Source organism: Lithobates pipiens, unplaced genomic scaffold (assembly GCF_037356315.1).
Source record: "Lithobates pipiens isolate NorthernLeopardFrog02 unplaced genomic scaffold, aLitPip1_a1.2 Scaffold_13, whole genome shotgun sequence".
Classification (NCBI taxonomy): Eukaryota; Metazoa; Chordata; class Amphibia; order Anura; family Ranidae; genus Lithobates; species Lithobates pipiens.
The window spans coordinates 32,639,646-32,654,816 of NW_027507718.1; the positions used below are offsets into that span (position 1 = coordinate 32,639,646).

The 15,171-nt window shown below is 38.6% G+C and overlaps 1 protein-coding gene across 4 annotated transcripts in view; it reads left to right on the plus strand.

Moving 5' to 3' along the window:
- The window catches only part of APBA1 (amyloid beta precursor protein binding family A member 1), a 224,896-nt gene extending 217,411 nt beyond the window's left edge, over nt 1-7,485 (plus strand). For all 4 annotated transcript variants that reach the window (XM_077474965.1, XM_077474964.1, XM_077474963.1 and 1 more), the window contains one exon: nt 1,019-7,485. In XM_077474965.1, the coding sequence (XP_077331091.1) occupies nt 1,019-1,090 (72 nt within the window). In that variant the 3' untranslated portion in view covers nt 1,091-7,485. The remainder of the gene's footprint in view (nt 1-1,018) is intronic.
- Nucleotides 7,486-15,171: the final 7,686 nt, after the last annotated feature.

Consider the following 15,171-nt stretch of genomic DNA (forward strand, 5'->3'; position numbering starts at 1 on the left):
TGTATCATTTTTACTTAATTGGGAGCTGCAGAAAAGATTTGGCAGATGGATGAGAAAATTCGATTTTTGAAAGCTGAATTTTAAGGGTGGCCATAGAGGAACAGCTCCGCAGGACAGTGATGGGTAGTGACAAATCTCGTTTTGTAGAGATTGCTGCTCTTACAAGGAGCTGCACGCTTTCTTTAGATCTTACACACAAATTCTGCTTGTGTGGTCAATTTTATGTTCTCATGTCTAGGAATAAAATAATATTTACTGATTAGTCACAAAGATTTTCCAAGATCTTAGAAAATGTATGTGTATACTAATTAGTACTCATTGGGGGCTTATGGCACCCAATGCAGTCCACATAGTGAACTGTATTATTGTCTGTATTCTCTAAAACCAGGCACCTATAATAACTTTCTGTGCCCATCTGCTTTAAGAGCACACATATGCTGTGTATGTGCCTATCCCTAGTACTGTTTAAACGTATGTTACTGATTTTGAATTGCTGCTGTGATCTAAGATTCACAGAATTGACAATCTGAGTATTCCAAAAACTAGTTAAAAGTTATACACACAACAAAAAAAAAAAAAAAGTTATACACACAAATCTAAAGCCTGGTACACACTAGCAGATTTATTTTCGTTTAACCCAGCAGGCTTAACAAAAAAAACTCAGGAGCCATTGGGTTCTGACATTGGTGTGATCTGTCGCCCCACCCATAACACACCAGCCAATGCTCTCAGTCATTTGCTGATCAGATGCTGATTGGCAGACTTTTTTTCGGTCATACCCCTTCGACAGGAGCCTCTGTCAGACTGGCTGCCATACACATGGGCCAGATGTCGGCCACTTCTTTTGAACTGGCCAAAGCTGCCCGATATTCTCCCCCTATTTACCGGCCCTTTAGTTAGACTGAGGGTATAGGAGTACCACTAGAGATATGTAAGCTGTTGTGTATTCTTCTATAAATATAATCTTACATGTTTTTCTTCCCTTTCTTTTTTTTTCTTTCATTATTATCCTTAACAGATACATATGAAGACTATGCCAGCAGCCATGTACCGACTGCTGACGGCACAAGAGCAACCAGTTTACATCTGATAGCATCGCTGTCTCGTCACACATGCATGGAGCACAGTTCTCCTCAAGTGTGGTTGTGGTTATAGTGCTGCATCTGTGTCTGCAAAAACATCTTGAGAAGAATGACTTCATTTTTCTTTTTTGTTTCAACCCGTGTTTTGTTTTACATTACACATCTTTTATAAAAATGGTTTAATCTATTTTTAGGCCTGTGCTCCAGTCATGATTCAACTAATATATAGCCGCAGTGCTAGGAAAACACCTTACAGTCCATGTGAACCACTTTGAGTCCTAGAATGCATCCTGCTGAAAGACTGGGTGACAACAAGTCACTTCAGTGAAGACCAAGCTTCTGCTATTAGTGATCTTGTCCTCTCCTTTTTATGCACTTAAAGTTTCACATTTAAATCTGGCCAGTAGTTAATCTTGCGTCTTATGAAAGAGCCTTCATGCATGTGTCACAGTTGTAAAGTAGCAGGACTGGATCTTAGATACAACTCTGGAAGTTGTGCATGAAACTCTGGGTTGCCTTGGATCTACAAATTATACTATGTGTGCTTCTGTTGTGTTCACTGTATCAAAGCACTTTTGAAATTGAAATAACCTACATCGGTAATTATTTATTTAAATAACAGGTGCTGTTCAACCAGCATGTCTGCTTCCTTATTAAAAATCCCCACCATTAAACATAACTCATCATCAATATCCAACAGTGCATATGAATGTTGGACTCTGGCTTAGTTAACTTTGTTTGTTGAGCAAACAATTTTCACTAAATCCCAGATAATGCCAGCTTATTTGTAAATTTTAAGTCCTTGGCTTACAAAGGGTACCATTTCACTCACACTTTCATTAAAATGGAGATGAAACCCTTTTAAACTTTACAGTAAGCAGTCCTTAAGTCAATAAAGACTCCCAACTTCCCTTAAAAATAGTGCCCAGGCAATGGGCACTATTTTCAATGAGCATCTACAAGTGGCTTGTTCATACCAGGTGTGTTGAGCTGCGTTTTTCTGCATTGATCAACACAGGCTCAATGCAAGGATATTCTAAAAACAATTGCCTGCTGCCTATATGCACTGTTCACACAACAGCAGTGCATTGGTTTGCGTTGAGGATAAATGTAGGCATGCTGCATCTTTATGCAACACAGCACACCAAAATGCGTGACGATGCAACACGCATATCAACATTTGTATTTTGACCCTCGACGTGGCCTGTACAGAAATAAATGCATTTTAAAAATGCAAATGAACACATAAAAAATGCACGACAACATGCTTTAACAAGAATATGTTTTCTGTGTATTTTGTATGTGCATTGTGGTATGAGTGAGCCCTGAATGGTTTAAAACAGAAAGTCCTTTTTACGAGCATGCAATTAAAGTGGTTCTAAAGGCAGAAGGTTTTTTACCTTAATGCATTATACTTACATGAGCCCCATCTCGATCCAGCAATGTGGATTAGAGCAGCACTCCCTCTCCTCATTAGCCCACACAGCAGCAGGAGCCATTGGCTCCTGCTGACCTTAATCACAGCCAGCAAGCCGGGGGGGGGGGGCTGAGCCACATAATGTCCATTCCCAGGAGTGCAGCTCGGGATCCCCCATAGCAAGAGGCTTGCTATTGGGGCAATCGGCATGGGAGAGCAGCCAGAACCACTGTCGGGGGACCCAAAAAGAGGAGGATCGGGGAAGGTAAGTATTATATGTTTAAAGAAAAAAAAGGATTAACTTTACAATCCCTTTAATTTTGAGCCTGAAGACTTTTGAGCACCCTCTGGGGAAATATACCCTACCTGAACAACCATCCCACTATCCCATGGGAACCTATCAGAGGCTAATCACAGCATTTTTGATAAAAAGGTCCCAGTGAGCGTGTTCCTGCATAGATCCCAGAGGGCAGAATAAAGGTTTTAATACCAGGTGCCATACTGTCTGTTGTTCGGCAGAGTGTTTCATTTTTCAAAACAAGCTTTAAACTGTTATTAGCGGAGCACAAAGGTGGGTGGATTTTGCCATGGCCCATACATTTGGAAAGGGATACTTATGTTTTCAAGCTCTCTTTACAAGTGTATGCATTTCAAAACTATCTAAGAATACAGTCAGTTTATACAGTTGCCAGACTTGCCTTTGTATATCAGAATACATTAGTTTCAATTTTTACTACGTTTACATTGTATTTACATGGTTCTGCTGTTACCTTGTCTCGGTAAGGGGGGGCTGGTGAGTTCCAGAGCAGTGAATAAGATTTGAAATAGTTTCCAGCAAACTTTGTTTACATCATGCAGTACAAACTGTCCAAGAGCTCTAACACAGGTATGTCGTATTTTTGCACAGGGTACTTTTTTCGGTGGTAGATACCACAGCTTGAGCTTCTTGGGAAAACACAGATGACTTATCTTACAGTATTCAGGGTAACAGCACACATAAGCTGTCTCATAAATTAGCAGATATAAACAAAGATGTAGGGAAATGTACCTACTGTAGATGTTACTGATGTAGAACCAGTATACGTAGATATAGACACAACTCTTCAGCCCTAATGCTGGACAAACACTTGTAAATTTTTAAGCAGTTTTAACAAGTGTCAGCAGTTTCAAAAACAACCAAGTGCATTAAGGCAACGGTTTCAATAAATTGTTAGTGATAGAAAGAAAATAGACTGCTGTTGTAATGGTAGCTACCAACCTCCATGGATTATAGGTCTGCCCCAAACATCAACTATATTTGGTGCTGTGAGAGTGGCCTGTTACCTTAATAAAGCCATTCAATGGGTGGAATTGCCTCCATGGCCTTTGTTTTTGGATGTGTTCATAAATTTGGTAGCAGATTGCTATGATCCATTTAGTTGGTTTTGAAAGCAAAAGCATATTTAAAGCTCTTGAAATTTCCTGATAACCCTGGGGTTTATCGCCAGCATTAGACTGTGATGGTGCAGCTTTTACTTTTACATAAGTTATCTCAATTTACAATTATGTTTACATGGGGTTAAAATGTTCTGCCTCTTCTTGAATATGTAGACCTAGTTTGCCACTGTTGGTTAGTACACATATAATTTGTTAAGCAGAGCAAGTCCTAATGTGAAAAAGGCTGCCATTTCATAGTCCTAATCTGCCAGTCTGCAAAGTAGCAAAGGACTTAATTTACTGTAATACCGGGCAACTAAAATTGGTCTCTTCCACTACTGTATTTGTTGGACCCAGATTTAAATATCAGCCTAGTGTAAAGTGGATTGATAAAACGAATCGGTTAATGTAAAACATGACTTGTTTTAGGTCTAATATACCATGCGGATAGCATAATTAATATTTATTTTGTGATGTAGATAATTTTTGTTTTCCTGTATATCAGGGATTATGATTTAGTTCTTATAAAGCTGATGCAGCCTTGAAAACTATAATATGAACACAATAGGAAATGTATTTATTTATTTATTAGAACATGTGTTACATGTTTGGAAATCGTAACTTTTTTTTTTTTATTATTATTTAGGGACATAAAAAAATATGTCCTAATATGTTTCTTGGAAGTTCCCATTTATGTGTGCAGTTTTTATTCCCTAAAACAACTTACCTGTATGTTTACTATAGGAAGTTGCAATTCCTGACTTCTAACCAAATAACATGGAAAAAACCCAGTATTTTATTTATGAAGATATTTTTTTGTTATGAAGATGTATGGAAGTGATATGGTTAGCGGATAAAAAGGACCTCATTCTTTGTTTACTACAGCAACATGTACAATGGTAATAGGAATAGGCTTCAGACGTTTTTTAGACGCCAGACAGCACATTGGAATCAAATAAAAAATAATGGTGGCTCCTTTTCTTCCATTAAAATTACAGGACAAATTCATTTCATACATAACATTAAAAACAAATCCCACTTATGACTGGATTCATGCAGTGGGACCTAGGGTATCATTCATTCTTTTGAGCATAATTATTAAAGACTGGCAAATTCAAATAATAAGGTAGAATATAAACAGATAAAGCTGTTTTGCTTTGTACTATATTTCTAATTGTTTGCTCAATTTGTTTTCATTTCCATAATTGGTTGAAAACGGCAAAAGACAAACTCTGAGGGTCAATAATGGCTTCTTTGTAATCTGATGTCCACATGATAATGCACCAATATTTATCTACCTTGGCCATCATTTTCTGGGCTTTCAGTTTACAGGACTTAAGAGACCATTTATAGCAAATGTTATTGACAACTGTCTATATTGTTTTTTTCAGGAATGGTGTGTGCAATATGACCTGATGTTATGGTTTAATATGACATTTTGCGTTCAGCTTCATTCTTCTGCAGCATGATATATTAGGAGACACAAAGTCCACTAGAGTAAAGTCACTGGGCTTGATTTACTAAGACTGGAGAATGCAAATTCTGGTGCAGAAACATCAGCTTCCATTTTTTTTTTGGTCAAAGCTTAATTGAACAAGCTGAAGCTGATTGGCTACTATGCACAGCTACACCAGATTTTGCACTTTGATGCCTTGCCAGTTCTACCTTGCTCCTTATTCCTCTGCAAACAGCCAGCAATAAAATCCCAAGGGGAGAACAGTGATGTCACTCTCTGTCATGTGACAGTCTCTGGGACCAAGCAATTGGTGATGGATAAAGGAGTAGAGGGTGAGCATTGGCAGGGTGAGTATCAGTGAGTCAGAGTGGGCCTTCGCAAAGACACCTGCATGGGCAAAGTGTGTCTTCAATGAAAGCAAGAAATCTTAGGTGCAGACTGCGTTGCCTTGGACTTGTGTCTGTGGCTTTAGTTTGAGGCGCTTATGAAATTATTTAGAATTCAATGACGGGTGCATTTGGCCTGCAGTTAACTTACTTCCGACCTGCATTGGGCCTGCTGTTTTTTATTTGTTTTACATTTAAAATGAATAGTTGATTCCTATTTCTTATCCCTTTTGTTTTCATGTAACTAGCATGTCTTGCCCTAATTGATTCCACTGGCATTTGGCATGCTACAGACCCAGTTTTTTGCTGTACTACTGGAAATTCTGGGCAGAGCAAAACAAATGTCTATGGAGATACAGTTTGAAGTGGTCATTTTGTATATGAAATTTAAAAAATTCATAACGGTCCTGTTCTTTAAATATACCAACCAGTGATTCCTTTTTTTATCAATATATTTTTTTTTTTCAAATATACCATAGAAAGACATTGCAATACAAGACCAGCATCCAAAAAATAAAAAAAGATTAGATTAAAAAAAAAAAAATACACATTCTAACCTACAGCAACCCATCCCAATTTGGTACCAACCTGGTTACCTTAAGCCATTCCACCCAAATCTTTTAAAATATATTGGCTTAAACACCCTATGCTGAAAAGTAAACTATTTCAAATTGACTGCCTATGTGCATTCCTCTTTTGTCAGTGGATGTGGTAAAATCCACTTTTGTGCAATCCATTTTATAGCAAGAAACAATGTCCCTGTCATTGTCTTATTCTTTAAAGAATAAAGCCACCAACACTTTAAATCATAACATTCCATTTTCAGCTAGGTTGGAAGCAAAGCTAAAACAGTCATTCCGAAATAAAACCTTTATGCTAATGTATGTAAAATAGAACAGTACATCTCCAATAGGAAGCATTTTTCATATCACCATCCTCCAAGTGGCCATTTCAGTTTGGTATACACTGTAGTAGTATAACATTAAGAGCACAAGGAAAGTTGCATCCTCCCAGAGAAGCACAGCACCGCAGGAACCACAAGAACAACTGTCTTTCAACCTACACTCAATATAGTTGCCCCTTTTATTTAACACATTCCAAATTGAGTCTGTAATAATTAATACGCATGGACAGTCTTCGCACATGTTGATTCCAACATCTCAATTAGTTTCTATTCCTAGGAAGACATTTTTAATGTTTTTATTACCAGTAGTCATGCAATATAAACCTTTTGACCTCTGGTTGGGTCAGCTAGTCTTAAAAATGTATTTGCTGTCCTGGTAATACTTTTTTTTTTTTATTGTTATTATTTTTGTTTTCTTACACAGTGACGCCAGCTGGCGGTCTTGTACATACCTAGCAGAGTACTTAGAATATGCAGATGTATTATTGTTCTGTAAAGAGGATGGAATAGAAATTATTGTAAATCACTGGGAAAAGTCTAGTAATGTATTTGTAACAATTGTTCTTTGTAAACAGCAAACATTAAAAAAGGAAAAAAAATCTATGTGAGCCTGGAATGTTGATACTGCACATCTATTGAATGTAATTCCTCTGACCTTTGTCACAGGTCGCTGACCCCTTTTATCTGCGATGCAGCTGCAATGGTTTGATTGATTTGCAAGCTATTTTGTTGTGATGTATCTACTCTGCTAGCGCTTGCTGATGTCTGTAACATTTGCAACAGCAACAATGGTAATAATAAAAGACAAATATGAGTACAAATAACAGTATCCCTATATTTTTTTTTTCCTGATTTACACAGGTCAGGTATATTTCTCATTGCAGCAAATTCAGTACCAATATGGATAAAATATGACCCTACAAAGAAGGATACATACCTCACGCCACTGGATTGGTACAATTATGTATCATGGAACATGCAAAGTACATGCTTACTTCAGGTCTGTGGCTTACCAGGTAGTGATGCTAGGACCAGGATGACCAGCCTAAAGCGTTCACCTTTTCCTAATAGAAAAGGAACTTAAATGGAAGCTGCAATTGCTCAGCTCTATCTGAAAATGTTTCTTATCACTGATATAGAAATGGTGGAACATGACTACCACACAACTAGAAATTTCCAAAAACTGGTTGGCAGTGGCATCCTACATACTTCCCTCATTGAAGCTGAGTTCACACTGGAGAACGCAGTGGCTCACAGCAGGAGTCTGGTTTGTCTCCATTCACTGTTTCGGATCCAATTTCAGCCCAAATTTTAGGCTGAATTCGGACCTGAAATGAACCAAAAGACGCACAGGGCTCCTGTGCATCTCGTACCTGAGCCACTGGGGAGATGTATGAGAGCCGGTCACAGTCTCTTGACATGCGAATTGGATGCGGGGAAAGCTACATCCAATTCGCAATAGTGTGAACACAGCCTAAATGTTTAATTCAAAGTAGAACTATAGGCAAAACTTTTTTTGGTTCAATTTTGGATAGAGCAATGGAGGGTTTTATCCCCAGTCAGATTTTTTTTTTCACTATCCATGTCCCATTGTGGAGATTTCTCTTTACTATCCCATAGGCAAACAGGAAGTGAGAGAAAATCCTTGCAAATTAAAGGCATCCCTTGTGGGCCCCCAGGTCACCTGAATTATTGTCTCCATTGGAAGATTTCCCCTCTATTACTTTTCTGGGGATAACCAAAATTTGGGATTTTCTTCTACTTTAACTTTCGATGGTAACGGTAAATAGGACAAATAGAATGGGGAATCTCCTTAAAGGGAACACAAGCAGCAATAAAAACTGAGAGGGGTTCTAATCCCTCTCCACTATATCCAATACAATTGCTAAATAAACAAAAAAGACAGAACATTTTGAAATAAAACACCCTTTTCTTTGTTTATTATAAAATTTTGCAAATAACCGTTATTCATAAATTTAGGGCAAAATGTATTCTGCAACATTCCTTTGATGAAAATAACCAAAATCAGTGTATATTAGTCTGTAGGAAAGAGTCCACAGACTATGGTATCTGAAAATCGATCAGTCTTGATGTACTGCCAGCCTATTTCATTTCTTGAGGCCCAAAAACACCAGAACAATACCAATATCCCTCAAATTACTTCTCTTTGGATAGTAGACCTTCCAGGGTTTTTAATAAGATGCACGGCAGGTTTTTTGAAGTTGTAATTTTTTGGCACGTTTTGGAAAATAAAGAAAAAAAAAATCACAATTACAAGTACTGTCACCAGTGCAGTACAGTGTATCATATAACTGATGTGGTGGTGATCACTAACTGGTGACACTGTGAAAAATTAAAATTAAAATGTTACTTTTGTGTTGCTTTTTGTTTACGATTTTTTTTTTTTTTTTACACACTGTGACCAGAGCGATAGTGTTACTATAACACTGTACTACTCTAGGGAAGTGATCAGGATTTATTTATTTTTTTACACATTATGATTGCTTATACCAATGAATTTCAGAGGCAGCGAGCTGGTACAGTGATCAGTCATCTGCTGTGTCCGGTGGATTGCGCCGCTGCGCAGTGTGTTCTAAAAAAGACGTCATATGATGTCCACTCCGAAGGAGGAAAGTACCACCCAGCCATCAATCTGCTATGGGTTGAGAAGGTTTCCATAATTTTTGTCCATGCCATTATTTGCTTTATTATTAGATCAAAAGAAAAATCTTTTTATTTTTAATGTATTGAATGGACATTATTTTTGCTATTTCAGAGTGGTCTTTTTTTTTTTTTGTGAAAGAGTACAAGAAAATGTATCCACATCTGTACATCCAGGCAGACTGTGTGAGCAATTTAGCAACTTCTTTACAAAGATGAGGTTTTTTTCTTAGATATCAAAAAAGTTATAAAAAAAAAGGTTGTTCTAGGGCGGCCTGCCAGTATTAAAAGTGATTCTCCAAACACATATATATCTGCAAAACTTGACATATGAAATTTTATTATACAATTCTAAGCAATATTTTTATACTGTTGCAAGTAAATGCTTTCTAAGATTAGTGAATTAATTAAAACTGCAATCCAAAAATGTGCGAGCAAAAATCATTTGCTAGAACAGGTGAAAATTTGCTTTGCAAAGGGAACATCCTCTACTCTTTTTTTTTTTTTTATATTAAATTAACTACAATGACTTGGTTCAATGCTGTGAAATTTCACAGTTCTGCCTGCAGCAACATTGATACTGCTATAGCAATGCTTTAAGGATTTGGCCTCACTATCTACAGGTATTTGTATCAAAGACAACTGAGTGCTTCAAATCAGCATTATTTTTTGTCAGTAAATAACTTTAAAATAATTGACAGTTTGCTAAAAAGTTCACATATGCCATCTTGTGGCAAAACTAAAATTATTCTGAGAGATTTCTGAATATAAAATAATTGTAGTAAAGCACAATAAATCACTACATGATATCCAATTGGGATGTATCTGTTGGAAACTGATTACTTATGAAAGGCATACAGTAGAATCCAGTAAAGGTTTCCAAGTCTTTATGACCTATTTACACCTATGTGATAAATTTAGTCAATTAAATCACATGCGAATGCACCTGCAGGAAGAAAACGTGATTTCCAATGGTACCAGTTCTGATATCACTGCTGTGTTGCAGAGTTATCAGGTTAGAAGTTGTACAGTCACAACATGCACTTTCAGTTGATATCAGCATTGTAATGACAATAATGACAAAAAAAATCATGGGTCAGATGGTGAACGCACCAACAATAGAAAATGCATTCCTAGACCTACTGATTACTAACAATGCAGACCTGATCGCAGATGTAGAAATACAGGGCAGCTAATGAAACAGCGACCACAGGTCACAGGAATTGTATTACCCTTGTGCTTCCTAGGGCACTGAATTTCAAGAGGGCCAACTTCCCTATACTGTACTCTCCGCTAGATGATATTAAATGGGATAACATTTTAGGAACAAAGAACACGAAGATAAAATGGGAGTGCTTTAAGAGCATATTAAATAAAGGTATTGGCCATCGCATTCCAATGGGAAATAAGTCTAAAAGCACAAAAAAAATCCTGGGTGGCTACACTCCAACATAAAAATGTATATAAAAGCAAAAGAAAAGGCCTTCAAAAAATACAAGGTTGAGGGGTCATTGTCAGCATTCCAACTTTACAAAGAAGGCAATAAGAAATGTAACAGTGCAATCAGGGCGGCTAAGATAGAACACGAAAGGCACATATCGGAGGAAAGTAAAAAAAAAAAAAAACAAGACTTTTTTAAGTATATAAGGGAGGCCAGAAGATATTGGACCCATAAAAGAAATTTGGTTACAAAAGACAGAGATGGCAAAGTTTTTTATTCTTCTCCTCAGTCTTCACAAAGGAAAAGGGGGGGGGGATACAGTAACCAAGACTGTAATGTTAAATTTTTTTTGGGGGGGGGGTCTTTACTGTCAGAGTGGTAAGGATGTGGAATTTTCTTCCACAAACAGTGGTATCAGAAGGGAGCATTGATAATTTCAACAAACTATTAAATGGGCACCTTAACGACCACAACATATAGGGATATACAATGTACTATTGACATAAACGCACACTCACACACACACAGGTTGAACCTCACCAACTATGTAATCTGACAACCAGTGCATCCAGAAAGTAGTCACAGCGCTTCACTTTTTCCACAGTTTGTTATGTCACAGCCTTATTTCAAAATGGATTAAATTCATTATTTCCTCAAAATTCTACAAACAATACCCCATAATTCAACGTGAAAGAAGTTTGTTGGAAATCTTAGCAAATGTATTAAAAAATAAAACTTGAAAAAAAAAATCACATGTACATAAGTATTCATAGCCTTTGTCATGACACTCAAAATGGAGCTCAGGTGCATCTTGTTTCTATTGAACATTCTTGATCTTTCTACAACTTGATTGGTGCCCACCTGTGGTAAATTCAGTTGATTGGACAGGCACACACCTGTCTATATAAAGCGCAAACCAAGTCATGAAGTTCAAGGAACTGTCTGTAGACCTCTGAGACAGAATTGTATCGAGGCACAGATTTGGGGAATGGTACAGAAAAATTGCAGCATTGAAGGTCTCAATGAGCACAGTGGCCTTCATCATCCATAAATGGAAGAAGTTTGGAACCACCAGGACTCTGAAGCCCCATACACACTATCAGATTTTTGTGCTGATTTTTTCCTTCAGATTTACCAAAACCATATAATATGAGGTCAAACCTTAGGAGTTTCAATGTGTATGCAATCAGGCTGGCCCTTGCACTACATGGTTTTGGTAAATCTGGAGACAAAAATGAGCAGAAAAGCTATTCGCGTGTTGGGGCTTTAGTAAAACGGCCGCCCAGCCAAACTTAGTGATCGGGGGAGAAGGCCCTTAGTCAGGGGGGTGACCAAGAACCTGATGGTCACTCTGACAGAGCTCCAGCATTTCTCTGTGGAAAGAGGAGAACTTTCCAGAAGAACAACCATCTCTGCAGCACTCCACCAATCGGAAATACTTTCCGGATGCACTATAAGCTTACTTGAAAAATCTACTTTCATGAGGGCTGCCTGCAGTAGTGTACTAAGCGCTGTGCATAACAAAAGAAAAATGTCACGTCGCAGAATCCCCTGTGAGCCTGCACCTGGTGCTTCATTTACAGCAGGAGCTTACAGTTAGAGGAAGTCTCCTCCCTAGTTCTGCCAATCACTTCACTTTCCTGCTCCAGACTTCCCTTCTGAGATCCTGCTGTGTAACAAAATCTGAGTAGGATTGCCAACCTCCCGCAACTTTTTTTTTTTTTGTTTTACTGACGGTATTGTCTGTAAACACTGACAATACCCATAACAGGTAAGTGGCCTGGTCTACATTTAAAAAGTCACACAGCACGACAAATGATCAGCCACCCTGCTGGGATACAGTTGAAAAACAAGTTCTGTTATGCACGCCAAAGAGCAATGGGCATGACCAGTTTGCATCTAATAGTGGGAGTGGCCTAAAAGAGGATGATTAAACAGAAGCACTCCCTGGCCACCTACCTCTAAATGAACATAGCAGCTGCTTGGGTGAGTACACATTGCCATGATGCTTAGCTTCATAGTGTGTAAATTTTAACTCAACATGTCAAGTTTCACAGGCAGCATCGCCTGTGAAACTTGACTTGTGCTAGGGAAGTTGAGCGCTGCTGAGGGGTCTGTGCTGGAAGGGGAATCTGTATTGATGTTCTGCATGGTGGAGCAACAGTGTAAGATGGCCTCACTTACCCCAGGTATGCAGAGTTTAAGTGATTGTAAAGGTTGTAACTTAAAAAAAATAAATAAACCTAACAAACATGTTATACTTCCTGCTTTGTGCAATAGTTTTGCACAGAGCAGCCCAGGAGGGATATCCCCCCCCCCCTCGGCTGCTCTGTGTCTTCTTGTGTCCCTCATTGGCAGTCCTGGCTCCTCCCCCATGCCAAGTGCCCCAATAGCAAGCCTGTTATTATAGGGGGACTTGAGCAGACTTGCTTCCGAGATGCACTCCTGTGAATAGATATTGTCCATTTACGCACAAAGCGTGGCTCTGCCCAACCTCCCACTCTCTAGCTCACTGGCTTTGATCCACAGGGCACTTCAGCTTATGTACTGCATGGTGGAGCAACAGTGTAAGATGGCCTCGCTTACCCCAGTTATACAGAGTTAAACTGATTGTAAAGGTTGTAACGTTAAGAAAAATAAATAAAAATAAACATGTTATACTTGCCTACTCTGTGCAATGGGTTTGCACAGAGCAGCCTGGGAGGAATATGGCCCTCCCGGGCTGCTCTGTGTCTTCTTTTCCTCCTTATTTTTGTGTCTCCCATTGGACGTCCTGGCTCTTCCCCCATGCCGAGTGCTCCCAATAGCAAGCCTCTTGCTATGGGGGAGAGACTTGAGCAGGCTTGCTTCCAAGATGCACTCCTTTCACACACAGAGCATGGCTCTTGCCCAACCTCCCACACTCTCATTTGCTCACTGGCTTTGATTGACTGCAGCAGGAGGAGAGAGAGACCCAGGAGAGCTGTTGCTTGCGTGCACATCACGGGATTGAGATTGAGCTCAAGTATAAAAGGGGGAAGGCTGTGTGGGGAGCTTCACCCAGAACAATTTTTTTTATTTCATTAACCCCCCTGACGGTTTTCCCGAGTCTGACTCGGGGTGGAATTTTCATACCAAAAGCGGTATCCCCGAGTCAGACTCGGGACTGCATCGCTGGATCCAGGAGGAGGAATACTCACCTTCTCCCTCGGATCCAGCGTTGTCTCCCCGCTGTACGAGCGAGCCGTGTCTCGCTCGATCTATCACATCGGCGATCTCCGTGCCCTGCGAGCGTTGCGACGCACGGGCACGGAGATCGGCGCCAAATTCAAAAAGTGAAACACACAGTAAACATACAGTATAATGTAATCTTACAGATTACATTGCTGTATGTAAACATTTCACATCCCCAGTGTCCCTAGTGGTCTGCCCAGTGTCCTGCATGCAGTTTTATGTAATAAAAACTGTTCTTTATACCTGGAAACTGGAGATTGTCCATAGCAACCAAAACTGTCACTGTACATCAAAAATGATTTTAGAGCAGCTAGAAAACAGCAATAATAAATTAGAATCACTTGCAGAATTGAGCGATAGCGATTTGTGGGGAGATTCGTCATCAAATACTGAAAAGTAATGACAGTGACAATTCTGCAACTGAGCAAATTTCAGTGTTTTTGATGTGATTACATTATTGAATAATTTTTATTATTGTTATATTATTATTTGGTACAATTATTTATAATTATTTCTTATATTATAATTTATGATTTCATTTTTCAAACTTTATTATACCCGGGATGTCTGCTAGACTCTGGTTTGGACAGATTTAAGAGAGTTATTCCTAAGAATTGCAGGACTACAATATAAAACGCCAAATTTTCATGCAAAATAATGGTACCACTTTTAGCACCTAAAATCCAAAATAATCGTACCGCCAGGGAGGTTAAGGTAAAAAACTTTGAGCCTTTAGAACCATTTTAGGCATGAGCAATGCAAGTTGGCATCTTTCTATTCTGCATAAAAACATTCCTTTTGTTCCCCCGAGTCAGGTTCCAGTTTCCTGAATCAAGACTTTTTCCATCCTCTGGAGATCAGGGAGACCTAGACACCAATGGCTAGACATCCATGGCAATCTTAGGGTCCCAAACCTGAGGATAATTCCATCTCCACATGAAAGTGTGCCACCAACAACTCCATCTGAGAGATAAAGAAAAGCGAGAGGAGACGGGACTGTTACGGTGCTAATAATAGTAAGAGAATGTATAAATAAAAGAGAATATTTTATTAAATGTAGAAAAAGCGATCAAGAAAAATACAATAGAATCAAAATTAACAAAATTACATATATTGGCTACTATACAAAACAGTGTATAAAATCCAACAATTAGTTTAGATAACCATATTCTTGGCAGTTCAGATGGAAAATTCC